Genomic DNA, 25,849 nt, shown 5'->3' with positions numbered 1-25,849 from the left:
AATTGGCTGCGAAGGGCTGCTTGAATGAAGAGGTGGTAGGAATACCGGGGTGATATCGGCGTAAATGTGTCAACATGTTTGAGGTGTTGGCAGCTGCATATGCTAATCTCGTTAAGCAGTGGCAACATACTCTATCTGTCCATCGCCAGTGTAATCTACAGGAAAGCCAAAATGTTCCCAAACTGGAGATTTAAACGATGACGGAGAATCCTCCTGGTTTATCGTTCTCGCCATCAAATCAAATGTATTTATATAGCCCTTCGTACATCAGCTGATATCTCAAACTGCTGTACAGAAACCCAGCCTTAAACCCCAAACAGCAAGCAATGCAGGTGTAGAAGCACGGTGGCTAGGAAAAACTCCCTAGAAAGGCCAAAACCTAGAGAGGAACCAGGCTATGTGGGGTGGCCAGTCCTCTTCTGTTCATACAGAACTCGTTCAAATCAAATGTTATTTGTCTTATGCTTTGTAAACAACAGGTGCGAACTGTTGTAGCCTGCTGCTACAGGTAACTGACAAAATAAAGGAAATGCCAGCAAGTGTCTTAACTTCTTATGGCTGCAATCCCGTTAACGGGATAATTTTAATCAACAACCGCTGATTTGCCGAGTGCCACATTCAAATAATATTACTAAAAATATTTATATTCATGAAATCACATGTGCAATATAGCAAAACACAGTTTAGCCTTTTGTTAATCCACCTGTCGTGTCAGATTTTGAAAATATGCTTTACAGCGAAAGCAATCCAAGCGTTTGTAAGTTTATCGATCGCTCGACAAAACATTATGAACACCTAGCATCAAAGTAGCTTGGTCACGAAAATCAGAAAAGCAATCAAATGAATCGTTTACCTTTGATCTTCGGATGTTTTCACTCACTAGACTCCCAGTTACACAATAAATGTTCCTTTTGTTCCATAAAGATTATTTTTATATCCAAAATACCTCCGTTTGTTTGGCGCGTTATGTTCAGAATCCACAGGAAAGAGCGGTCATGACAACGCAGACGAAAATTCCAAATAGTATCCGTAATGTCCTCAGAAACATGTCAAATGTTTTTTATAATCAATCCTCAGGTTGTTTTTAAAATATATAATAATATATAATAATATATCGATAATATATCAACCGCAACTGTCTTTTTCAGTAGGAGAGGGAAAGGCAATTGCTGCCCAAACTCTGTTGCACATACAAAACGCTGCTGGCACCCAGCCATACAATGACGCAATGTTATCTTTATCGCTCATTTTTCAAAATAAAATCCTGAAACTATGTCTAAAGACTGACACCTTGAGGAAGCTATAGGAAAAGGAATCTGGTTGATATCCCTTTAAATGGAGCAAAGGCAGGCTATGGAACATGGAGTTTTCAAAATAGAAGCCACTTCCTGGTTTGATTTTCCTCAGGGTTTCGCCTGCAATATCAGTTCTGTTATACTCAGACAATATTTTGACAGTTTTGGAAACTTTCGAGTTTTCTATCCAATACTAATAATAATATGCATATATTAGCAACTGAGACCAAGGAGCAGGCCGTTTACTCTGGGCAACTTATTCATCCAAGCTACTCAATACTGCCCCCCAGCCATAAGAAGTTAATAGGGTGTTGGGCCACCACGAGCTTCCAAAACAGTATCAATGCACCGTGGCATAGATTCTACAAGTGTCTTGAACTTCCTGTTCAAGCACCCCATGCTTTCAATATATTTTGTGTCCCTAATTTACTCAACTGTTTTTTTTATTTTAACAGTTACCTGTAGAATGGACTGAGAGATATCGCTTGAGTTGCGAAAAAATGTAATGTAATGTTGCGGATAAAGTTCGGTATGACACAATTTCATGTGTACAACATAAAGACGTGTCACTCTACTGAGAGCGTTGCAATTTCTAAAAGGACATTTTGGAGCCTTTGTTCATGTTTTTTCGGGGACCCCATATAGAGTTGGGTGAGATCCCAATTTTCATATTGTCAAATATGCTAACCAGCACAAACGGGGGAAAAAATTGCAAAGACAGGCAATCCAGCACCTACATACAGTGGGGCAAAAAAGTATTTAGTCAGCCACCAATTGTGCAAGTTCTCCCACTTCAAAAGATGAGGCCTGTAATTTTCATCATAGGTACACTTCAACTATGACAGACAACATGAGAGAAAAAAAATCCAGAAAATCACATTGTAGGATTTTTAATGAATTTATTTGCAAATTATGGTGGAAAATAAGTATTTGGTCACCTACAAACAAGCAAGATGTCTGGCTCTCACAGACATGCAACTTCTTCTTTAAGAGGCTCCTCTGTCCTCCACTCGTTACCCGTATTAATAGCACCTGTTTGAACTTGTTATCAGTATAAAAGACACCTGTCCACAACCTCAAACAGTCACACTCCAAACTCCACTATGGCCAAGACCAAAGAGCTGTCAAAGGACACCAGAAACAAAATTGTAGACCTGCACCAGGCTGGGAAGACTGAATCTGCAATAGGTAAGCAGCTTGGTTTGAAGAAATCAACTGTGGGAGCAATTATTAGGAAATGGAAGACATGCAAGACCACTGATAATCTCCCTTGATCTGGGGCTCCACGCAAGATCTCACCCCGTGGGGTCAAAATGATCACAAGAACGGTGAGCAAAAATCCCAGAACCACACGGGGGGATCTAGTGAATGACCTACTGGGACCAAAGTAACAAAGCCTACCATCAGTAACACACTACGCCGCCAGGGACTCAAATCCTGCAGTGCCAGACGTGTCCCCCTGCTTAAGCCAGTACATGTCCAGGCCCGTCTGAAGTTTGCTAGAGAGCATTTGTATGATCCAGAAGAAGATTGGGAGAATGTCATATGGTCAGATGAAACCAAAATATAACTTTTTGGTAAAAACTCAACTCGTCGTGTTTGGAGGACAAAGAATGCTGAGTTGCATCCAAAGAACACCATACCTACTGTGAAGCATGGGGGTGGAAACATCATGCTTTGGGGCTGTTTTTCTGCAAAGGGACCAGGACGACTGATCCGTGTAAAGGAAAGAATGAATAGGGCCATGTATCATGAGATTTTGAGTGAAAACCTCCCATCAGCAAGGGCATTGAAGATGAAACGTGGCTGGGTCTTTCAGCATGACAATGATCCCAACACACCGCCCGGGCAACGAAGGAGTGGCTTCGTAAGAAGCATTTCAAGGTCCTGGAGTGGCCTAGCCAGTCTCCAGATCTCAACCCCATAAAAAATCTTTGGAGGGAGTTGAAAGTCTGTTGCCCAGCAACAGCCCCAAAACATCACTGCTCTATAGGAGATATGCATGGAGGAATGGGCCAAAATACCAGCAACAGTGTGTGAAAACCTTGTGAAGACTTACAGAAAACGTTTGACCTCTGTCATTGCCAACCAAGGGTATATAACAAAGTATTGCGATAAACTTTTGTTATTGACCAAATACTTATTTTCCACCATCATTTGCAAATAAATTCATTTAAAATCCTACAATGTGATTTTCTGGATTTTTTTTCCTCATTTTGTCTCATAGTTGAAGTGTACCTATGATGAAAATTACAGGCCTCATCTTTTGAAGTGGGAGAACTTCCACAATTGGTTGCTGACTAAATACTTTTTTGCCCCACTGTAGGTAGGTGCTACCAAAATATCATTTTTGGTGAGTTTGGACATTTACAAGTGAATGTAGATCCAGGAACAGTTATAGTCCTTGGTTCAGTCCAGACCTGACTGCCCTTGGCCAGCACAAAAACATCCTGTGGCGTACTGCATTATCATCGAATAGCCCCCGTGATATACAACTTTTCAGGGAAGTTAGGAACCAATATACACAGGCAGTTAGGAAAGCAAAAGCTAGCTTTTTCAAACAGAAATTTGCATCCTGTAGCACAAACTCCAAAGGGTTTTGGGACACTAAAGTCCATGGAGAATAAGAGCACCTCCTCCCAGCTGCCCAATGCACTGAGGCTAGGAAACTCTGTCACCATCGATAAATCCAAGATAATTAGAGAATTTCAATGAGCATTTTTCTTCTCTGTATACATGCTTTCCCCCTGGCTACCCCTACCCCGGTCAACAGCCCTGCACCCCCCACAGCAACTTGCCCAAGCCTCCCCATTTCTCCTTCACCCAAATCCAGATAGCTGATGTTCTGAAAGAGCTGCAAAATCTGGACCCCTACAAATGAGCCGGGCTAGACTATCCGGACCCTCTCTTTCTAAAATGAATTGTTGCAACCCCTATTACTAGCCTATTCAACCTCTCTTTCGTATTGCCTGAGATTCTCAAAGATTGGAAAGCTGCCGCTGTCATCCCCGTCTTCAAAGGGCGAGTCACTACAGACCCAAACTGTTACAGACCTATATCTATCCTACCCTGCCTTTCTAAGCTCTTCGAAAGCCAAGTGAACAAACAGATCACCGCCCGGTACCACAGGGTTAAATTCTTGGACCGACTCTCTTCTCTGTATACATCAATGATGTTGTTCTTGCTGCTGGTGATTCTCTGATCCACCTCTACGCAGACGACACCCTTCTGTATACATCTGGATCTTCTTTGGACAATGTGTTAACAACCCTCCAGGTGAGCTTCAATGCCATACAATTCTCCTTCTGTGGCCTCCAACTGCTCTTAAATGCAAGTAAAACTAAATGCATGATCTTCAACCGATTGCTGCCTGCACCTGCCCGCCCGTCCAGAGTAATGATGCTGGACGGGCGGGCAGGTGCGGGCAGCAATCGGTTGAAGACCATATGTGGACAAATACCTAGGTGTCTGGTTAGACTGTAAACTCTCTTTCTAGACTCATATTAAGCATATCCAATCCAACATTAAATCTAGAATCGGTGTCCTATTTTGCAACAAAGCATCCTTCACTCATGCTGCCAAACACCCTCGTAAAACTGACTATCCTGCCGATCCTTGACTTCGGCTATGTAATTTACAAAATAGCCCCCAACACTCTACTCAGCAAATTGGATGTTGTCTATCACAGTGCCATCCGTTTTGTCACCAAAGCCCCATATTCTACCCACCACTGCGACCTATATGCTCTCGTTGGCTGGCCCTCACTTCATATTCGTCGCCAAACCCACTGGCTCCAGGTCATCAAAAAGTCTTTGCTAGGTAAACCCTGCCTTAGCTCACTGGTCACCATAACAACACCCACCCATAGCAAGTGCTCCAGCAGGTATTTTTCACTGGTCATCCCCGAAGCCCGCACCTCCTTTGCCACCTTTCCTTCCAGTTCTCTGCTGCCAATGACTGTAACGAATGGCAAAAATCACTGAAGCTGGAGAATCATATTGCTGTCAGAGCAGCTTTCAGATCACTGCACCTGTACATAGCCCATCTTGCACCCCAGTATCTCTACTTGCACATTCATCTTCTGCACATCTATCACGTTTAATTGCTAAATTGTAATTATTTTGCCACTATGGCCTATTTATTGCCTTACCTCCCTAATCTTACTACATTTGCACACACTATATATAGACATTTTCTATTGTGTTATTGACTGTATGTTTGTTTTTTCCATGTTTGTGTCGCACTGCTTTGTTTTATCTTGACCAGGTCGCAGTTGTAAATGAGAACTTGTTCTCAACTAGCCTACCTTGTTAAATAAAGGTGAAATTAAAAATAAAAAATGTGAACGAGAGACATTGTTCAAATTAACAAAGTTTTGATGCATGCTTGTCTGAAGGAAGAACCGCACTGGCTCTGGAGCAGCATGTGTACATGCCACACACACACACACACACAAAAACACAGAAGGAAATCAAAATAGCAGTGGCAGTTGTACTAATTTCTCAAACACGGCAGAAAGCGAACACTATAGTTAAACTTAGGGATCGCGTTAATGCAGAATTCAGTTTTTCACAAAGAAAAAAAAATGCACCAGAAATATCTTTGCGTTTTGTAAACCCAGATCTAAAATGCTTCTTATTGTAATTTCAGTTGCACTTCTCCACTCGGATCAGAATTCATCAGGAGACCGTGCTCTGACTGATGTATAGCTACTTTAATTTGGTACTTTTCGGGGTAGCCTATTTTCTCCAGTAAAATGACAGATTAACTTCAAGCGAAAATTCAGGAATTGTAGCTGGCTACATTCTTTCTATGATAAACATTATAAATATGATGGCCATGCATAATTTTTGCAAAAAGTGCTTTGCTTTTTCATTGTAAACTAATTGACTTGTGTGTCTGCCAGCCAAATAGCAAAGCACTTCTGTTAAGGTGTCTGGACCCTTCTATAACATGCCCTTTACATCACAAATAGAGATTTGGTTGTAAAAAAAGAGATCTCCTTTAGGATAATGACTCATTTGGTTGAATAGCTTGTGTTATGACTCCACAGTTTGTACGGGTTGACGTATTCCACTTTGTGCATGTTTACTTTATTTATTCCTTTTATCCTCTCACTATTCTTGCTCTTAGTTATGTCTTTGTTGGGTTAGTATGAGACGGATGTTTTTCCAACCATGCCATGCAAAATTCTCACTGCGTTCTAGTTTCCTTTGTTTAAATTCATTCCAAACCCCTTCTGATTCAACTTCTGCCCACCAAATGATGACTAGGGAGTTCCCTTGTGAAACCTGCTATCCACAGCGCTCTGCTCTCAACCTCTCAGTACATCTCTAAAGCTGCCTTACCTCTGACCTTTTTCAGGCAATACCACTTGAATGCTCCCATGCCCGATTTGGACATGTTCAGCCATTCAGGGTTCCATGACGATTTCCTCAACCTCCCCAGGAACGGAGACTTCCCTCAGGTAAGAGCTCCCTATATCACACTCCCTCTGTCCCCGTCTGTCTCGCTCTCTGATCCTGTCTTCAATGATGCATGGTTGGTTATTCCTGGCTGTAGAAACTGATTAAAACGTTGTGTCTGACACTGTCTACGCTACCTGCTCCTTTTCCTGTGAAGGCTTGTTATTAATAAGCCACTGTCATTTATCAGGGCTTTAGTTGTTGCCATCAGGTTCTATTCACTCTGTCACTCTGAGGAAAATGGTTGGTCTCATTGCACTTTTGAGAAACACTTGAAAGTGTGTGTTTTTTCGGGGAGTTTTTGCATGGAGGAATTGTATCTCTTGCTTTCTTCCTCATATTTGCTTGTTGAGTTTATGCACCACCGATCACCCTGGGGCTTTTGGGACAGGGAATTTCCCCCATCTGTTTATATGTAGCATCCTATGGGCTATATTTATTATCTTCATTTGTATTGCCCACTTATACACACTTTGTGTCAACCCAGGCAATTCCACTTCTCTTCATATGGAAAATGAATCCCTCCCCTGGCCTCTAGTGACTGAGATTAGCCTTAACAACACAGACCATTGACTTCTTATCTGGGTTGTTTGTATGGAGGTTGTGTGTTATGGTATTAACTCATTGGGCTCTAGTAGCTGTGGGTAAAGGAGAGCAGTGATGTGTTAATGAAGAGCCAGTCAGTATACCTGTCACATCCGGCCTGTCCTGTTTCAGGTGGCTGGTGAGTAATGAGTGTTCAGTGGTTGGGGGTATGCCTATTTACTTTATGAAGAGCCTCTTACCCAAGTGTGGCACATGCCAAGTGCGCACAGATGCCTGGGAGGACTGAATGCCCTACAGCTCCCTGGCACTGCCCAGCTGTGTGGTGTAGACTTAAATGGGTGCTGCACACACTGTACAGAGCTCCACACACACACACACACACACACACACACACACACACACACCAGTGTCATATGACACAAACATACCTCTGAAATGTCAGTTTTGCTTTGTAGACACATGAATGAGTGTAGGTGCCCTGTGATTTTATTCTGATAACAGCATGATATTCAGATGGGGATTTTCGGAGAACAAAGATAGCAGCTTGTCTTTGTCTTATATGAACAATGTTATGTTATGCGTTCAGTGTGGTATTTCATAGGGGATTTTCCTACTTTTTCATGTAGCTTTTTTTCTTCTTGACAAGCAGTGTGATATTTAGACTGGCCTTTCTAGTTGTCTGAATTACTGTCTCCAACTCAACCCACAAATAATATACAGTTCTTTCAGAAAGTATTCAGACCCCTTGACTTTTTCCACAAAATGTAAAACTGAAATATAACTTTTACATAAGTATTCAGACCCTTTACTCAGTACTTTGTTGAAGCATCTTTGGCAGCGATTACAGCCTCAAGTCTTCTTGTGTATGACGCTACAAGGATCATCAAGGTTATCATCCACCCGAGCCACAGCCTGTTCAACCCACTATCCTCCAGGAGGTGGGGTCAGTACAGATGCATCAAAGCTGGGACCGAAAGACTGAAAAACAGCGATTGGAGGTGTGTTGGGTCATTGTCCTGTTGAAAAACAAATGATAGTCCCAATAAGCACAATCCCGAAGGGATGGCGTATTGCTGCAGAATGCTGTGGTAGCCATGCTGGTGAAGTGTGCCTTGAATTCTAAATAAATCAGACTGTCACCATCAAAGCACCATCACACCTCCCCCTCCATGCATCACGGTGGGAACCACACTCTGCGTCTCACAAAGACACGGCGGTTGGAACCAAAAATCACAAATTTGGAATCATCAGACCAAAGGACAGATTTCCACCTGTCTTATGTCCATTGCTCGTGTTTTTTGACCCAAGCAAGTCTCCTCTTCTTATTGGTGTCCTTTTAGTAGTAGTGGTTTATTTGCAGCAATTCGACCATGAAGACTTGATTCATGCTGTCTCCTCTGAACAGTTGATGTTGATGTGTCTGTTACTTGAACTCTGTGAAGAATTTATGTGGCAGCTTCATAAAATAGGAACCGCAAAACACCAGTCTCAACATCAACAGTGAAGAAGTGACTCCGGGATGCAAAGAAAAAGCCATAACTCAGACTGGCCGATAAAAAGATTAAGATGGGCAAAATCAAACAGACACTGGACAGAGGAATGCCTAGAATGCCATCATCCCGGAGTTGCCTCTTCACTGTTGACGTTGAGACTGGTGTTTTGCAGGTACTATTTAATGAAGCTGCCAGTTGAGGACTTGTGAGGCATCTGTTTCTCAAACTAGACACCTTAATGTACTTGTTCTCTTGCTCAGTTGTGCACCGGGGCCTCTTACTCCTCTTTCTATTCTGTTTAGAGCCAGTTTGCTCTGTTCTGTGAAGGGAGTAGTACACAGCGTTGTACAAGATCTTCAGTTTCTTGGAAATTTCTCGCATGAAATAGCCTTCATTTCTCAGAACAAGAATAGATTGACGAGTTACAGAAAAGTTATTGGTTTCATTTTGAGCCTGTAATCGAACCCACAAATGCTGATGCTCCAGATACGCAACTAGTCTAAAGAAGGCCAGTTTTATTGCTTCTTTAAACAGAACAACAGATTTCAGCTGTGCTAACATAATTTCAAAAGGGCTTTCTAATGATCAATTAACCCTTTAAAATAATAAACTTGGATTAGCTAACACAGCATGCCATTGGAACACAGGAGTGATGGTTGCTGATAATGGGCCTCTGTACGCCTATGTAGATATTCCATAAAAGATCAGCTGTTTACAGCTACAATAGTCATTTACAACATTAACAATGGCTACACTGTATTTCTGACCAATTTGATGTTATTTTAATGGACAAAAAATGTGCTTTTCATTCAGAAACAAGTAGTGAAACAACGGTAGTGTATATACAAAAGTATGTGGACATTCAGGTATTTCAGCCACACCCGTTGCTGACAGGTGTATAAAATCGAGCACACAGCCATGCTGTCTCCATAGAAAAACATTGGCAGTAGAATGGCCTCACTGAAGAGCTCAGTGAATTTCAACGTGTCTTTCAACGTGCCAGGATGCCACCTTTCCAACAGGTCAGTATGTAATTTATGCCCCGCTAGAGCTGCCCGTGTCAACTTTAAGTGACATGATTGTGAATTGGGAGTGTCTAGGAGCAACAACACTACCACACTGTGAAGTGGTAGGCCACCTAAGCTCACAGAACGGGACCTCCGAAACACGTAGTGTCAAAATCGTCTATCCTCGGTTGCAACACTCACTACCGAGTTCCATGGGTTTCCATGGCCGAGCAGCCGCATAGAAGCCTAAGATCACCATGTGCAGTGCCAAGCTTCTTCTGGAGTGGTGTAAAGCTCGCTGCCATTGGACTCTGGAGCAGTGGAAACTCAAGAGTGACGAATAACTCTTCACCATCCGACAGTCCAACGGACAAATCTGGGTTTGGCGGATGCCAGGAGAATGCTACTTGCCTGAATACATAGTGCCAACTGTAAAGTTTGTTAGAGGAAGAATAATGGTCTGTGGCTGTTATACATTGTTCGGTCTAGGCTCCTTAATTCCAGGTAAGGGAAATCTTAACGCCACAGCGTACAATGACATTCTAGACGATTCTGTGCTTCCTACTTTGTGCCTACAGTTTGGGGAAGTACTTTTCCTTTCATCATGACAAGGTCCATGCAGAAATGGTTTTCAAAATCTTTCTGGAAGAACTTGACTGGCCTACACAGAGCCCTGACCTCAACCCTATCGAATACCTTTGGGATGAATTGGAATGCCAACTGCGAGCCAAGCCTAATCGCCAACACCAGTGCCCTACCTCACAAATGCTGTTGTGGCTAAATGGAAACAAGTCCCCACAACAATGTTCCAACATCTAGTGGAAAGCTTTCCCAGAAGAGTATAGGCTGTTATAGCAACAAAGGAGGGGACCAACTCCATATTAATGCACATGATTTTGGAATTAGATGTATGACGAGCAGGTGTCTACATACGTTTGGTCATGTCACCCCTCATCACTGTCAAACGCTCCCTGAAACACTTCTGCGAGCAGGCCTTTCTAATCGACCTGGCCGGGGTATCCTGGAATGACATTGACCTCATCCCGTCAGTAGATGTTGCATGGCTATTCTTTAAAAGTGCCTTCCTCACCATCTTAAATAAGCATGCCCCTCACGAAAAAATGTAGAACTAGGAATAGATATAGTCCTTGGTTCATGCCAGACCTGTCTGCCCTTAACCAGCACAAAAACATCCTGTGGCATTCTGCATTAGCATCGAATAGCCCCCGTGATATGCAACTTTTCAGGGAAGTTAGGAACAAATATACACAGGCAGTTAGAAAAGCTAAGGCAAGCTTTTTCAAGCAGAAATTTGCATCCTGTAGTACTAACTCAAAAAAGTTGTAGGACACTGTAAAGTCCATGGAGAATAAGAGCACCTCCTCCCAGCTGCCCACTGCTCTGAGGCTAGGAAACACTGTCACCACCGATAAATCCACTATAATTGAGAATTTCAATAAGCATTTCTCTACCGCTGGCCATGCTTTCTACATGGCTACCCCTACCCCGGTCAACTGCCCGGCACCCTCCACAGCAACCCGCAGAGCTGGTCATGGGTACACCTCAGCCACGCTCAAAGTTCTAAACGACATCATAACCGCCATCGATAAGAGACATTACTGTGCAGCCGTATTCATCGACCTGGCCAAGGCTTTCGACTCTGTCAATCACAACATTCTTATTGGCAGACTCGACAGCCTTGGTTTCTCAAATGACTGCCTCGCCTGGTTCACCAACTATTTCTCTGATAGAGTTCAGTGTGTCAAATCGGAGGGCCTGTTGTCTGGACCTCTGACAGTCTCTATGGGTGTGCCACAGGGTTCATTTCTCGGGCCGACTCTCTTTTCTGTATACATCAATGATGTTGCTCTTGCTGCTGGTGATTCTCTGATCCACCTCTACGCAGACGACACCATTCTGTATACTTCTGGCCCCTCCTTGGACACTGTGTTAACTAACCTCCAGACGAGCTTCAATGCCATAGAACTCTCCTTCCGTGGCCTCCAGCTGCTCTTAAACGCAAGTAAAACTAAATGCATGCTATTCAATCGATCGCTGCCCGCACCTGCTCGCCTGTCCAGCATCACTACTCTGGACGGCTCTGACTTAGAATACGTGGACAACTACAAATACCTGGGTGTCTGGTTAGACTGTAAACTCTCCTTCCAGACTCACATTAAGCATCTCCAATCCAAAATTAAATCTAGAATCGGCTTCCTATATCGCAACAAAGCATCCTTCACTCATGCTGCCAAACATACCCTCGTAAAACTGACCATCCTACCGATCCTCCACTTCGGTGATATCATCTATAAAATAGACTCCAACACTCTACTCAACAAACTGGATGCTGTCTATCACAGTGCCATCCGTTTTGTCACCAAAGCCCCATACACTACCCACCATTGCGACCTGTACTTTCTCGTTGGTTGGCCCTCGCCAAACCCACTGGCTGCAGGTTATCTACAAGTCTCTGCTAGGTAAAGCCCCGCCTTATCTCAGCTCACTGGTCACCATAGCAGCACCCACTTGTAGCACGCGCCCCAGCAGATATATCTCACTGGTCACCCCCAAAGCCAATTCCTCCTTTGGTCGTCTTTCCTTCCAGTTCTCTGCTGCCCATGACTGGAACGATTTGCAAAAATCTCTGAAGCTGGAGACTCACATCTCCCTCACTAGCTTTAAGCACCAGCTGTCAGAGCAGTTTACAGATCACTGCACCTGTACTTAGCCTATCTGTAAACAGCCCATCTATCTACCTACCTCATCCCCATACTGGTATTTATTTATTTATTTTGCTCCTTTGCACCCCAGTATCTCTACCTGCACATTCATCTTCTGCCGATCTACCATTCCAGTGTTTAATTGCTATATTGTAATTACTTCGCCACCATGGCCTATTTATTTCCTTAACTTACCTCATTTGCACTCACTGTATATAGACTTTTTGTTTTCTTTTGTTCTACTGTATTATTGACTTTATGTTTTGTTTATTCCATGTGTAACTCTGTGTTGTTGTATGTGTCGAATTGCTACGCTTTATCTTTGCCAGGTCGCAGTTGCAAATGAGAACTTGTTCTCAACTAGTCTACCTGGTTAAATAAAGGTGAAATAAATAAATAAAAATGTAACGGCTCTATCCACATTTCTTTTTATTTCGAAGTTTTATCTATCTATCTGAAGGCTAAACTACTACCCAGCCATCCACATGAATGCTATACTACTTCTACCTATCCACATGAAGGCTATACTACTTCTACCTATCCACATGAATGCTATACTACTTCTACCTATCCACATGAAGGCTATACTACTTCTACCTATCCACATGATGCTATACTACTTCTACCTATCCACATGAATGCTATACTACTTCTACCTATCCACATGAAGGCTATACTACTTCTACCTATCCACATGAACGCTATACTAATTCTACCTATCCACATGAAGGCTATACTACGTCTACCTCTCCACATGAAGGCTATACTAGTACTATCTACCTATCCACATGAAGGCTATACTACTTCTACCTATCCACATGAACGCTATACTAATTCTACCTATCCACATGAAGGCTATACTAGTACTATCTACATATCCACATGAAGGCTATACTACTGACACTATCTATCCACATGCAGGCTGTACTAGTACTATCTATATATCCACATGAAGGCCTTACTACTACTATCTATCTGTCTATCCACTTGCAGGCTGTACTAGTACTATCTATCTATCCACATCAATGCTTTTCTACAATTTTCTATCTATCCACATGAAGGCTATACTACTACTATCTATCCACATGAAGGCTGTACTACTACTATATATCTATCCACATGAAGGCTATACTAGTACTATCTACATATCCACATGAAGTCTATACTACTACTATCTATCTGTCTATCCACTTGCAGGCTGTACTAGTACTATCTATATATCCACATGAAGGCCTTACTACTACTATCTATCTATCCACATCAATGCTTTTCTACAACTATCTATCTATCCACATGAAGGCTGTACTACTACTATCTATCTATCCACATGAAAGCTATACTACTACTATCTATCTATCCACATGAAGGCTGTACTACTACTATCTATCTATCCACATCAAGGCTGTACTACTACTATCTATCTATCCACATCAAGGCTGTACTACTACTATCTATCTATCCACATGAAGGCTATACTAGTACTATCTACATATCCACATGAAGGCTATACTACTACTATCCACCTGTCTATCCACATGCAGGCTTTACTAGTACTACTATCTATCTATCCACATGAAGGCTATACTACTACTATCTTTCCCTCCAATTGAAGGCTATACTACTACTATCTTTCCCTCCACATGCAGGCTATACTACTACTATCTATCTATCCACATGCAGGCTGTACTACAACTATCTATATATCCACATGAAGGCCTTACTACTACTATCTATCTATCCACATCAAGACTGTACTACTACTATCTATCTATCCACATGAAGGCTATACTAGTACTATCTACATATCCACATGAAGGCTATACTACTACTATCCACCTGTATATCCACATGCAGGCTGTACTAGTACTATCTATATATCCACATGAAGGCCTTACTACTGCTATCTATCTTTCCACATCAATGCTTTTCTACAATTATCTATCCACATGAAAGCTGTACTACTACTATCTATCTGTCTATCCACATGCAGGCTTTACTAGTACTACTATCTATCTATCCACATGAAGGCTATACTACTACTATCTTTCCCTCCACATGAAGGCTATACTACTACTATCTTTCCCTCCACATGCAGGCTATACTACTACTATCTATCTATCCACATGCAGGCTGTACTAGAACTATCTATATATCCACATGAAGGCCTTACTACTACTATCTATCTATCCACATCAAGACTGTACTACTACTATCTATCTATCCACATGAAGGCTATACTAGTACTATCTACATATCCACATGAAGGCTATACTACTACTATCCACCTGTATATCCACATGCAGGCTGTACTAGTACTATCTATATATCCACATGAAGGCCTTACTACTACTATCTATCTATCCACATCAATGCTTTTCTACAACTATCTATCCACATGAAGGCTATACTACTACTATCTATATATCCACATGAAGGCTGTACTACCACTATTTATCCACATCAATGCTTTTCTACAACTATCTATCTATCCACATGAAGGCTGTACTACTACTATCTATCTATCCACATCAAGGCTGTACTACTACTATCTATCTATCCACATGAAGGCAATACTAGTACTATCTACATATCCACATGAAGGCTATACTACTACTATCCACCTGTATATCCACATGCAGGCTGTACTAGTACTATCTATATATCCACATGAAGGCCTTACTACTACTATCTATCTATCCACATGAAAGCTGTACTACTACTATTTATCTGTCTATCCACATACAGGCTGTACTAGTACTATCTTTCCCTCCACATGCAGGCTATACTGCTACTATCTATCTATCCACATGAAGGCTATACTACTACTATCTTTCCCTCCACATGAAGGCTATACTGCTACTATCTATCTATCCACATGAAGGCTATACTACTACTATCTTTCCCTCCACATGAAGGCTATACTACTACTATCTATCTATCCACATGAAGGCTATACTACTACTATCTATCTATCCACATGAAGGCTATACTACTACTATCTTTCCCTCCACATGCAGGCTATACTACTACTATCTATCTATCCACATGAAGGCTATACTACTACTAGCTTTCCCTCCACATGAAGGCTATACTACTACTGTCTTTCCCTCCACATGTTGGCTATACTACTACTATCTTTCCCTCCACATGCAGGCTATACTACTACTATCTATCTATCCACATGCAGGCTTTACTAGTACTACTATCTATCTATCCACATGAAGGCTATACTACTACTATCTTTCCCTCCACATGAAGGCTATACTACTACTATCTTTCCCTCCACATGAAGGCTATACTACTACTATCTTTCCCTCCACATGCAGGCTATACTACTACTATCTTTCCCTCCACATGAAGGCTTTACTACTACTATCTATCTATCTATCCACATGAAGGCTATACTACTACTATCTATCTATCCACATGAAGGCTATACTACTACTATCTTTCCCTCCACATGAAGGCTATACTACTACTATCTTTCCCTCCACATGAAGGCTATACTACTACTATCTATCTATCTATCCACATGAAGGCTTTACTACTACTATCTATCTATCTATCCACATGAAGGCTATACTACTACTATCTATCTATCTATCCACATGAAGGCTATACTACTACTATCTATCTATCCACATGAAGGCTATACTACTACTATCTTTCCCTCCACATGAAGGCTATACTACTACTATCTTTCCCTCCACATGAAGGCTATACTACTACTATCTATCTATCTATCCACATGAAGGCTTTACTACTACTATCTATCTATCTATCCACATGAAGGCTATACTACTACTATCTATCTATCCACATGCAGGCTATACTACTACTATCTTTCCCTCCACATGAAGGCTATACTACTGCTATCTATCTATCCACATGAAGGCTGTACTACTACTATCTCTATCCACATGAAGGCTGTACTACTACTATCTCTGTCCACATGAAGGCTATACTACTACTATCTATCTATCTATCTATCCACATGAAGGCTATACTACTACTATCTATCCACATGAAGGCTATACTACTACTATCTTTCCCTCCACATGAAGGCTATACTACTACTATCTATCTATCTATCCACATGAAGGCTATACTCCTACTATCTTTCCCTCCACATGAAGGCTATACTACCACTATCTTTCCCTCCACATGAAGGCTATACTACTACTATCTTTCCCTCCACATGAAGGCTATACTACTACTATCTATCTATCCACATGAAGGCTATACTACTACTATCTTTCCCTCCACATGAAGGCTATACTACTACTATCTATCTATCCACATGAAGGCTATACTACTACTATCTTTCCCTCCACATGAAGGCTATACTACTACTATCTTTCCCTCCACATGAAGGCTATACTACTACTATCTTTCCCTCCACATGAAGGCTATACTACTACTATCTATCTATCCACATGAAGGCTATACTACTACTATCTTTCCCTCCACATGAAGGCTATACTACTACTATCTATCTATCCACATGAAGGCTGTACTAGAACTATCTATATATCCACATGAAGGCTATACTACTACTACTATCTATCTATCCACATGAAGGCTGTACTACTACTATCTATCTATCCACATGAAGACTTTACTACTACTATCTATCTATCCACATGAAGGCTATACTACTACTATCTATCTATCCACATGAAGGCTATACTACTATCTATGTATTCCACATGAAGGCTATACTACTACTATCTATCTATCCACATGAAGGCTATACTACTACTATCTATCTATCCACATGAAGGCTATACTACTACTATCTATCTATCCACATGAAGGCTTTACTACTATCTATCTATCTATCTATCTATCCACATGAAGGCTATACTAGTACTATCTTTCCCTCCACATGAAGGCTATACTACTACTATCTATCTATCTATCCACATGAAGGCTATACTACTACTATCTATCTATCTATCCACATGCAGACTTTACTAGTACTACTATCTATCTATCCACATGCAGGCTATACCACTACTATCTTTCCCTCCGCATGAAGGCTATACTACTACTATCTATCTATCCACATGAAGGCTATACTACTACTATCTTTCCCTCCGCATGAAGGCTATACTACTACTATCTTTCCCTCCACATGCAGGCTATACTACTACTATCTATCTGTCTATCCACATGCAGGCTATACTACTACTATCTATCTGTCTATCCACATGCAGGCTATACTACTACTATCTATCTATCTATCCACATGCAGGCTATACTACTACTATCTATCTATCTATCCACATGCAGGCTTTACTAGTCCTACTATCTATCTATCCACGTGAAGGCTGTACTACTACTATCTATCTATCCACATGAAGGCTATACTACTACTATCTATCTATCCACATGAAGGCTATACTACTACTATCTATCTATTCCACATGAAGGCTATACTACTACTATCTATCTATCCACATGAAGGCTATACTAGTACTATCTATCTATCCACATGCAGGCTGTACTAGAACTATCTATATATCCACATGAAGGCCTTACTACTACTATCTATCTATCCACATCAAGACTGTACTACTACTATCTATCTATCCACATGAAGGCTATACTAGTACTATCTACATATCCACATGAAGGCTATACTACTACTATCCACCTGTATATCCACATGCAGGCTGTACTAGTACTATCTATATATCCACATGAAGGCCTTACTACTACTATCTATCTATCCACATCAATGCTTTTCTACAACTATCTATCCACATGAAGGCTATACTACTACTATCTATATATCCACATGAAGGCTGTACTACCACTATTTATCCACATCAATGCTTTTCTACAACTATCTATCTATCCACATGAAGGCTGTACTACTACTATCTATCTATCCACATGAAGGCTGTACTACTACTATCTATCTATCCACATCAAGGCTGTACTACTACTATCTACATATCCACATGAAGGCTATACTACTACTATCCACCTGTATATCCACATGCAGGCTGTACTAGTACTATCTATATATCCACATGAAGGCCTTACTACTACTATCTATCTATCCACATGAAAGCTGTACTACTACTATTTATCTGTCTATCCACATACAGGCTGTACTAGTACTATCTTTCCCTCCACATGCAGGCTATACTGCTACTATCTATCTATCCACATGAAGGCTATACTACTACTATCTTTCCCTCCACATGAAGGCTATACTGCTACTATCTATCTATCCACATGAAGGCTATACTACTACTATCTTTCCCTCCACATGAAGGCTATACTACTACTATCTATCTATCCACATGAAGGCTATACTACTACTATCTATCTATCCACATGAAGGCTATACTACTACTATCTTTCCCTCCACATGCAGGCTATACTACTACTATCTATCTATCCACATGAAGGCTATACTACTACTAGCTTTCCCTCCACATGAAGGCTATACTACTACTGTCTTTCCCTCCACATGTTGGCTATACTACTACTATCTTTCCCTCCACATGCAGGCTATACTACTACTATCTATCTATCCACATGCAGGCTTTACTAGTACTACTATCTATCTATCCACATGAAGGCTATACTACTACTATCTTTCCCTCCACATGAAGGCTATACTACTACTATCTTTCCCTCCACATGAAGGCTATACTACTACTATCTTTCCCTCCACATGCAGGCTATACTACTACTATCTTTCCCTCCACATGAAGGCTTTACTACTACTATCTATCTATCTATCCACATGAAGGCTATACTACTACTATCTATCTATCCACATGAAGGCTATACTACTACTATCTTTCCCTCCACATGAAGGCTATACTACTACTATCTTTCCCTCCACATGAAGGCTATACTACTACTATCTATCTATCTATCCACATGAAGGCTTTACTACTACTATCTATCTATCTATCCACATGAAGGCTATACTACTACTATCTATCTATCTATCCACATGAAGGCTATACTACTACTATCTATCTATCCACATGAAGGCTATACTACTACTATCTTTCCCTCCACATGAAGGCTATACTACTACTATCTTTCCCTCCACATGAAGGCTATACTACTACTATCTATCTATCTATCCACATGAAGGCTTTACTACTACTATCTATCTATCTATCCACATGAAGGCTATACTACTACTATCTATCTATCCACATGCAGGCTATACTACTACTATCTTTCCCTCCACATGAAGGCTATACTACTGCTATCTATCTATCCACATGAAGGCTGTACTACTACTATCTCTATCCACATGAAGGCTGTACTACTACTATCTCTGTCCACATGAAGGCTATACTACTACTATCTATCTATCTATCTATCCACATGAAGGCTATACTACTACTATCTATCTATCTATCCACATGAAGGCTATACTACTACTATCTTTCCCTCCACATGAAGGCTATACTACTACTATCTATCTATCTATCCACATGAAGGCTATACTCCTACTATCTTTCCCTCCACATGAAGGCTATACTACCACTATCTTTCCCTCCACATGAAGGCTATACTACTACTATCTTTCCCTCCACATGAAGGCTATACTACTACTATCTATCTATCCACATGAAGGCTATACTACTACTATCTTTCCCTCCACATGAAGGCTATACTACTACTATCTATCTATCCACATGAAGGCTATACTACTACTATCTTTCCCTCCACATGAAGGCTATACTACTACTATCTTTCCCTCCACATGAAGGCTATACTACTACTATCTTTCCCTCCACATGAAGGCTATACTACTACTATCTATCTATCCACATGAAGGCTATACTACTACTATCTTTCCCTCCACATGAAGGCTATACTACTACTATCTATCTATCCACATGAAGGCTGTACTAGAACTATCTATATATCCACATGAAGGCTATACTACTACTATCTATCTATCCACATGAAGGCTGTACTACTACTATCTATCTATCCACATGAAGACTTTACTACTACTATCTATCTATCCACATGAAGGCTATACTACTACTATCTATCTATCCACATGAAGGCTATACTACTATCTATCTATTCCACATGAAGGCTATACTACTACTATCTATCTATCCACATGAAGGCTATACTACTACTATCTATCTATCCACATGAAGGCTATACTACTACTATCTATCTATCCACATGAAGGCTTTACTACTATCTATCTATCTATCTATCCACATGAAGGCTATACTAGTACTATCTTTCCCTCCACATGAAGGCTATACTACTACTATCTATCTATCTATCCACATGAAGGCTATACTACTACTATCTATCTATCTATCCACATGCAGACTTTACTAGTACTACTATCTATCTATCCACATGCAGGCTATACCACTAATATCTTTCCCTCCGCATGAAGGCTATACTACTACTATCTATCTATCCACATGAAGGCTATACTACTACTATCTTTCCCTCCGCATGAAGGCTATACTACTACTATCTTTCCCTCCACATGCAGGCTATACTACTACTATCTATCTGTCTATCCACATGCAGGCTATACTACTACTATCTATCTGTCTATCCACATGCAGGCTATACTACTACTATCTATCTATCTATCCACATGCAGGCTATACTACTACTATCTATCTATCTATCCACATGCAGGCTTTACTAGTACTACTATCTATCTATCCACGTGAAGGCTGTACTACTACTATCTATCTATCCACATGAAGGCTATACTACTACTATCTATCTATCCACATGAAGGCTATACTACTACTATCTATCTATTCCACATGAAGGCTATACTACTACTATCTATCTATCCACATGAAGGCTATACTACTACTATCTATCTATCCACATGAAGGCTATACTACTACTATCTATCTATCCACATGAAGGCTTTACTACTATCTATCTATCTATCTATCCACATGAAGGCTATACTAGTACTATCTTTCCCTCCACATGAAGGCTATACTACTACTATCTATCTATCTATCTATCCACATGAAGGCTATACTACTACTATCTATCTATCTATCCACATGCAGACTTTACTAGTACTACTATCTATCTATCCACATGCAGGCTATACTACTACTATCTTTCCCTCCGCATGAAGGCTATACTACTACTATCTATCTATCCACATGAAGGCTATACTACTACTATCTTTCCCTCCGCATGAAGGCTATACTACTACTATCTTTCCCTCCACATGCAGGCTATACTACTACTATCTATCTGTCTATCCACATGCAGGCTATACTACTACTATCTATCTGTCTATCCACATGCAGGCTATACTACTACTATCTATCTATCTATCCACATGCAGGCTATACTACTACTATCTATCTATCTATCCACATGCAGGCTTTACTAGTACTACTATCTATCTATCCACATGAAGGCTATACTTCTACTATCTTTCCCTCCACATGAAGGCTATACTACTACTATCTTTCCCTCCACATGCAGACTATACTACTACTATCTATCTATCCACAGGAAGGCTATACTACTACTATCTTTCCCTCCACATGCAGGCTATACTACTACTATCTTTCCCTCCACATGCAGGCTATACTACTACTATCTTTCCCTCCACATGAAGGCTATACTACTACTATCTTTCCCTCCACATGAAGGCTATACTACTACTATCTTTCCCTCCACATGCAGGCTATACTACTACTATCTCTATCCACATGAAGGCTGTACTACTACTATCTCTGTCCACATGAAGGCTATACTACTACTATCTATCTATCTATCTATCCACATGAAGGCTATACTACTACTATCTATCTATCTATCCACATGAAGGCTATACTACTACTATCTTTCCCTCCACATGAAGGCTATACTACTACTATCTATCTATCTATCCACATGAAGGCTATACTCCTACTATCTTTCCCTCCACATGAAGGCTATACTACCACTATCTTTCCCTCCACATGAAGGCTATACTACTACTATCTTTCCCTCCACATGAAGGCTATACTACTACTATCTATCTATCCACATGAAGGCTTTACTACTATCTATCTATCTATCTATCCACATGAAGGCTATACTAGTACTATCTTTCCCTCCACATGAAGGCTATACTACTACTATCTATCTATCTATCTATCCACATGAAGGCTATACTACTACTATCTATCTATCTATCCACATGCAGACTTTACTAGTACTACTATCTATCTATCCACATGCAGGCTATACTACTACTATCTTTCCCTCCGCATGAAGGCTATACTACTACTATCTATCTATCCACATGAAGGCTATACTACTACTATCTTTCCCTCCGCATGAAGGCTATACTACTACTATCTTTCCCTCCACATGCAGGCTATACTACTACTATCTATCTGTCTATCCACATGCAGGCTATACTACTACTATCTATCTGTCTATCCACATGCAGGCTATACTACTACTATCTATCTATCTATCCACATGCAGGCTATACTACTACTATCTATCTATCTATCCACATGCAGGCTTTACTAGTACTACTATCTATCTATCCACATGAAGGCTATACTACTACTATCTTTCCCTCCACATGAAGGCTATACTACTACTATCTTTCCCTCCACATGCAGACTATACTACTACTATCTATCTATCCACAGGAAGGCTATACTACTACTATCTTTCCCTCCACATGCAGGCTATACTACTACTATCTTTCCCTCCACATGCAGGCTATACTACTACTATCTTTCCCTCCACATGAAGGCTATACTACTACTATCTTTCCCTCCACATGAAGGCTATACTACTACTATCTTTCCCTCCACATGCAGGCTATACTACTACTATCTCTATCCACATGAAGGCTGTACTACTACTATCTCTGTCCACATGAAGGCTATACTACTACTATCTATCTATCTATCTATCCACATGAAGGCTATACTACTACTATCTATCTATCTATCCACATGAAGGCTATACTACTACTATCTTTCCCTCCACATGAAGGCTATACTACTACTATCTATCTATCTATCCACATGAAGGCTATACTCCTACTATCTTTCCCTCCACATGAAGGCTATACTACCACTATCTTTCCCTCCACATGAAGGCTATACTACTACTATCTTTCCCTCCACATGAAGGCTATACTACTACTATCTATCTATCCACATGAAGGCTATACTACTACTATCTTTCCCTCCACATGAAGGCTATACTACTACTATCTATCTATCCACATGAAGGCTATACTACTACTATCTTTCCCTCCACATGAAGGCTATACTACTACTATCTTTCCCTCCACATGAAGGCTATACTACTACTATCTTTCCCTCCACATGAAGGCTATACTACTACTATCTATCTATCCACATGAAGGCTATACTACTACTATCTTTCCCTCCACATGAAGGCTGTACTACTACTATCTATCTATCCACATGAAGACTTTACTACTACTATCTATCTATCCACATGAAGGCTATACTACTACTATCTATCTATCCACATGAAGGCTATACTACTATCTATCTATTCCACATGAAGGCTATACTACTACTATCTATCTATCCACATGAAGGCTATACTACTACTATCTATCTATCCACATGAAGGCTATACTACTACTATCTATCTATCCACATGAAGGCTTTACTACTATCTATCTATCTATCTATCTATCTATCTATCTATCCACATGAAGGCTATACTAGTACTATCTTTCCCTCCACATGAAGGCTATACTACTACTATCTATCTATCTATCCACATGAAGGCTATACTACTACTATCTATCTATCTATCCACATGCAGACTTTACTAGTACTACTATCTATCTATCCACATGCAGGCTATACCACTAATATCTTTCCCTCCGCATGAAGGCTATACTACTACTATCTATCTATCCACATGAAGGCTATACTACTACTATCTTTCCCTCCGCATGAAGGCTATACTACTACTATCTTTCCCTCCACATGCAGGCTATACTACTACTATCTATCTGTCTATCCACATGCAGGCTATACTACTACTATCTATCTGTCTATCCACATGCAGGCTATACTACTACTATCTATCTATCTATCCACATGCAGGCTATACTACTACTATCTATCTATCTATCCACATGCAGGCTTTACTAGTACTACTATCTATCTATCCACGTGAAGGCTGTACTACTACTATCTATCTATCCACATGAAGGCTATACTACTACTATCTATCTATCCACATGAAGGCTATACTACTACTATCTATCTATTCCACATGAAGGCTATACTACTACTATCTATCTATCCACATGAAGGCTATACTACTACTATCTATCTATCCACATGAAGGCTATACTACTACTATCTATCTATCCACATGAAGGCTTTACTACTATCTATCTATCTATCTATCCACATGAAGGCTATACTAGTACTATCTTTCCCTCCACATGAAGGCTATACTACTACTATCTATCTATCTATCTATCCACATGAAGGCTATACTACTACTATCTATCTATCTATCCACATGCAGACTTTACTAGTACTACTATCTATCTATCCACATGCAGGCTATACTACTACTATCTTTCCCTCCGCATGAAGGCTATACTACTACTATCTATCTATCCACATGAAGGCTATACTACTACTATCTTTCCCTCCGCATGAAGGCTATACTACTACTATCTTTCCCTCCACATGCAGGCTATACTACTACTATCTATCTGTCTATCCACATGCAGGCTATACTACTACTATCTATCTGTCTATCCACATGCAGGCTATACTACTACTATCTATCTATCTATCCACATGCAGGCTATACTACTACTATCTATCTATCTATCTATCCACATGCAGGCTTTACTAGTACTACTATCTATCTATCCACATGAAGGCTATACTACTACTATCTTTCCCTCCACATGAAGGCTATACTACTACTATCTTTCCCTCCACATGCAGACTATACTACTACTATCTATCTATCCACAGGAAGGCTATACTACTACTATCTTTCCCTCCACATGCAGGCTATACTACTACTATCTTTCCCTCCACATGAAGGCTATACTACTACTATCTTTCCCTCCACATGCAGGCTATACTACTACTATCTTTCCCTCCACATGAAGGCTATACTACTACTATCTTTCCCTCCACATGAAGGCTATACTACTACTATCTTTCCCTCCACATGCAGGCTATACTACTACTATCTATCTATCCACATGCAGGCTTTACTAGTACTACTATCTATCTATCCACATGAAGGCTATACTACTACTATCTTTCCCTCCAC

General features: G+C 40.6%; 1 protein-coding gene across 4 annotated transcripts in view; it reads left to right on the top strand.

Moving 5' to 3' along the window:
- The window catches only part of LOC110506262 (protein strawberry notch homolog 2), a 117,676-nt gene that overhangs the window by 46,288 nt on the left and 45,539 nt on the right, over window positions 1-25,849 (top strand). For all 4 annotated transcript variants that reach the window (XM_036967004.2, XM_036966954.2, XM_036966919.2 and 1 more), the window contains exon 4: window positions 6,660-6,762. In XM_036967004.2, coding sequence (XP_036822899.1) covers window positions 6,660-6,762 — 103 coding nt within the window. The remainder of the gene's footprint in view (window positions 1-6,659; window positions 6,763-25,849) is intronic.

The sequence above is a fragment of the Oncorhynchus mykiss genome, chromosome 1 (assembly GCF_057628025.1).
Source record: "Oncorhynchus mykiss isolate SJ-2025 chromosome 1, ASM5762802v1, whole genome shotgun sequence".
NCBI lineage: Eukaryota > Metazoa > Chordata > Actinopteri > Salmoniformes > Salmonidae > Oncorhynchus > Oncorhynchus mykiss.
Note: the sequence above shows the minus strand (reverse complement) of the source record. Positions and strands in the feature narration are given on the sequence as shown.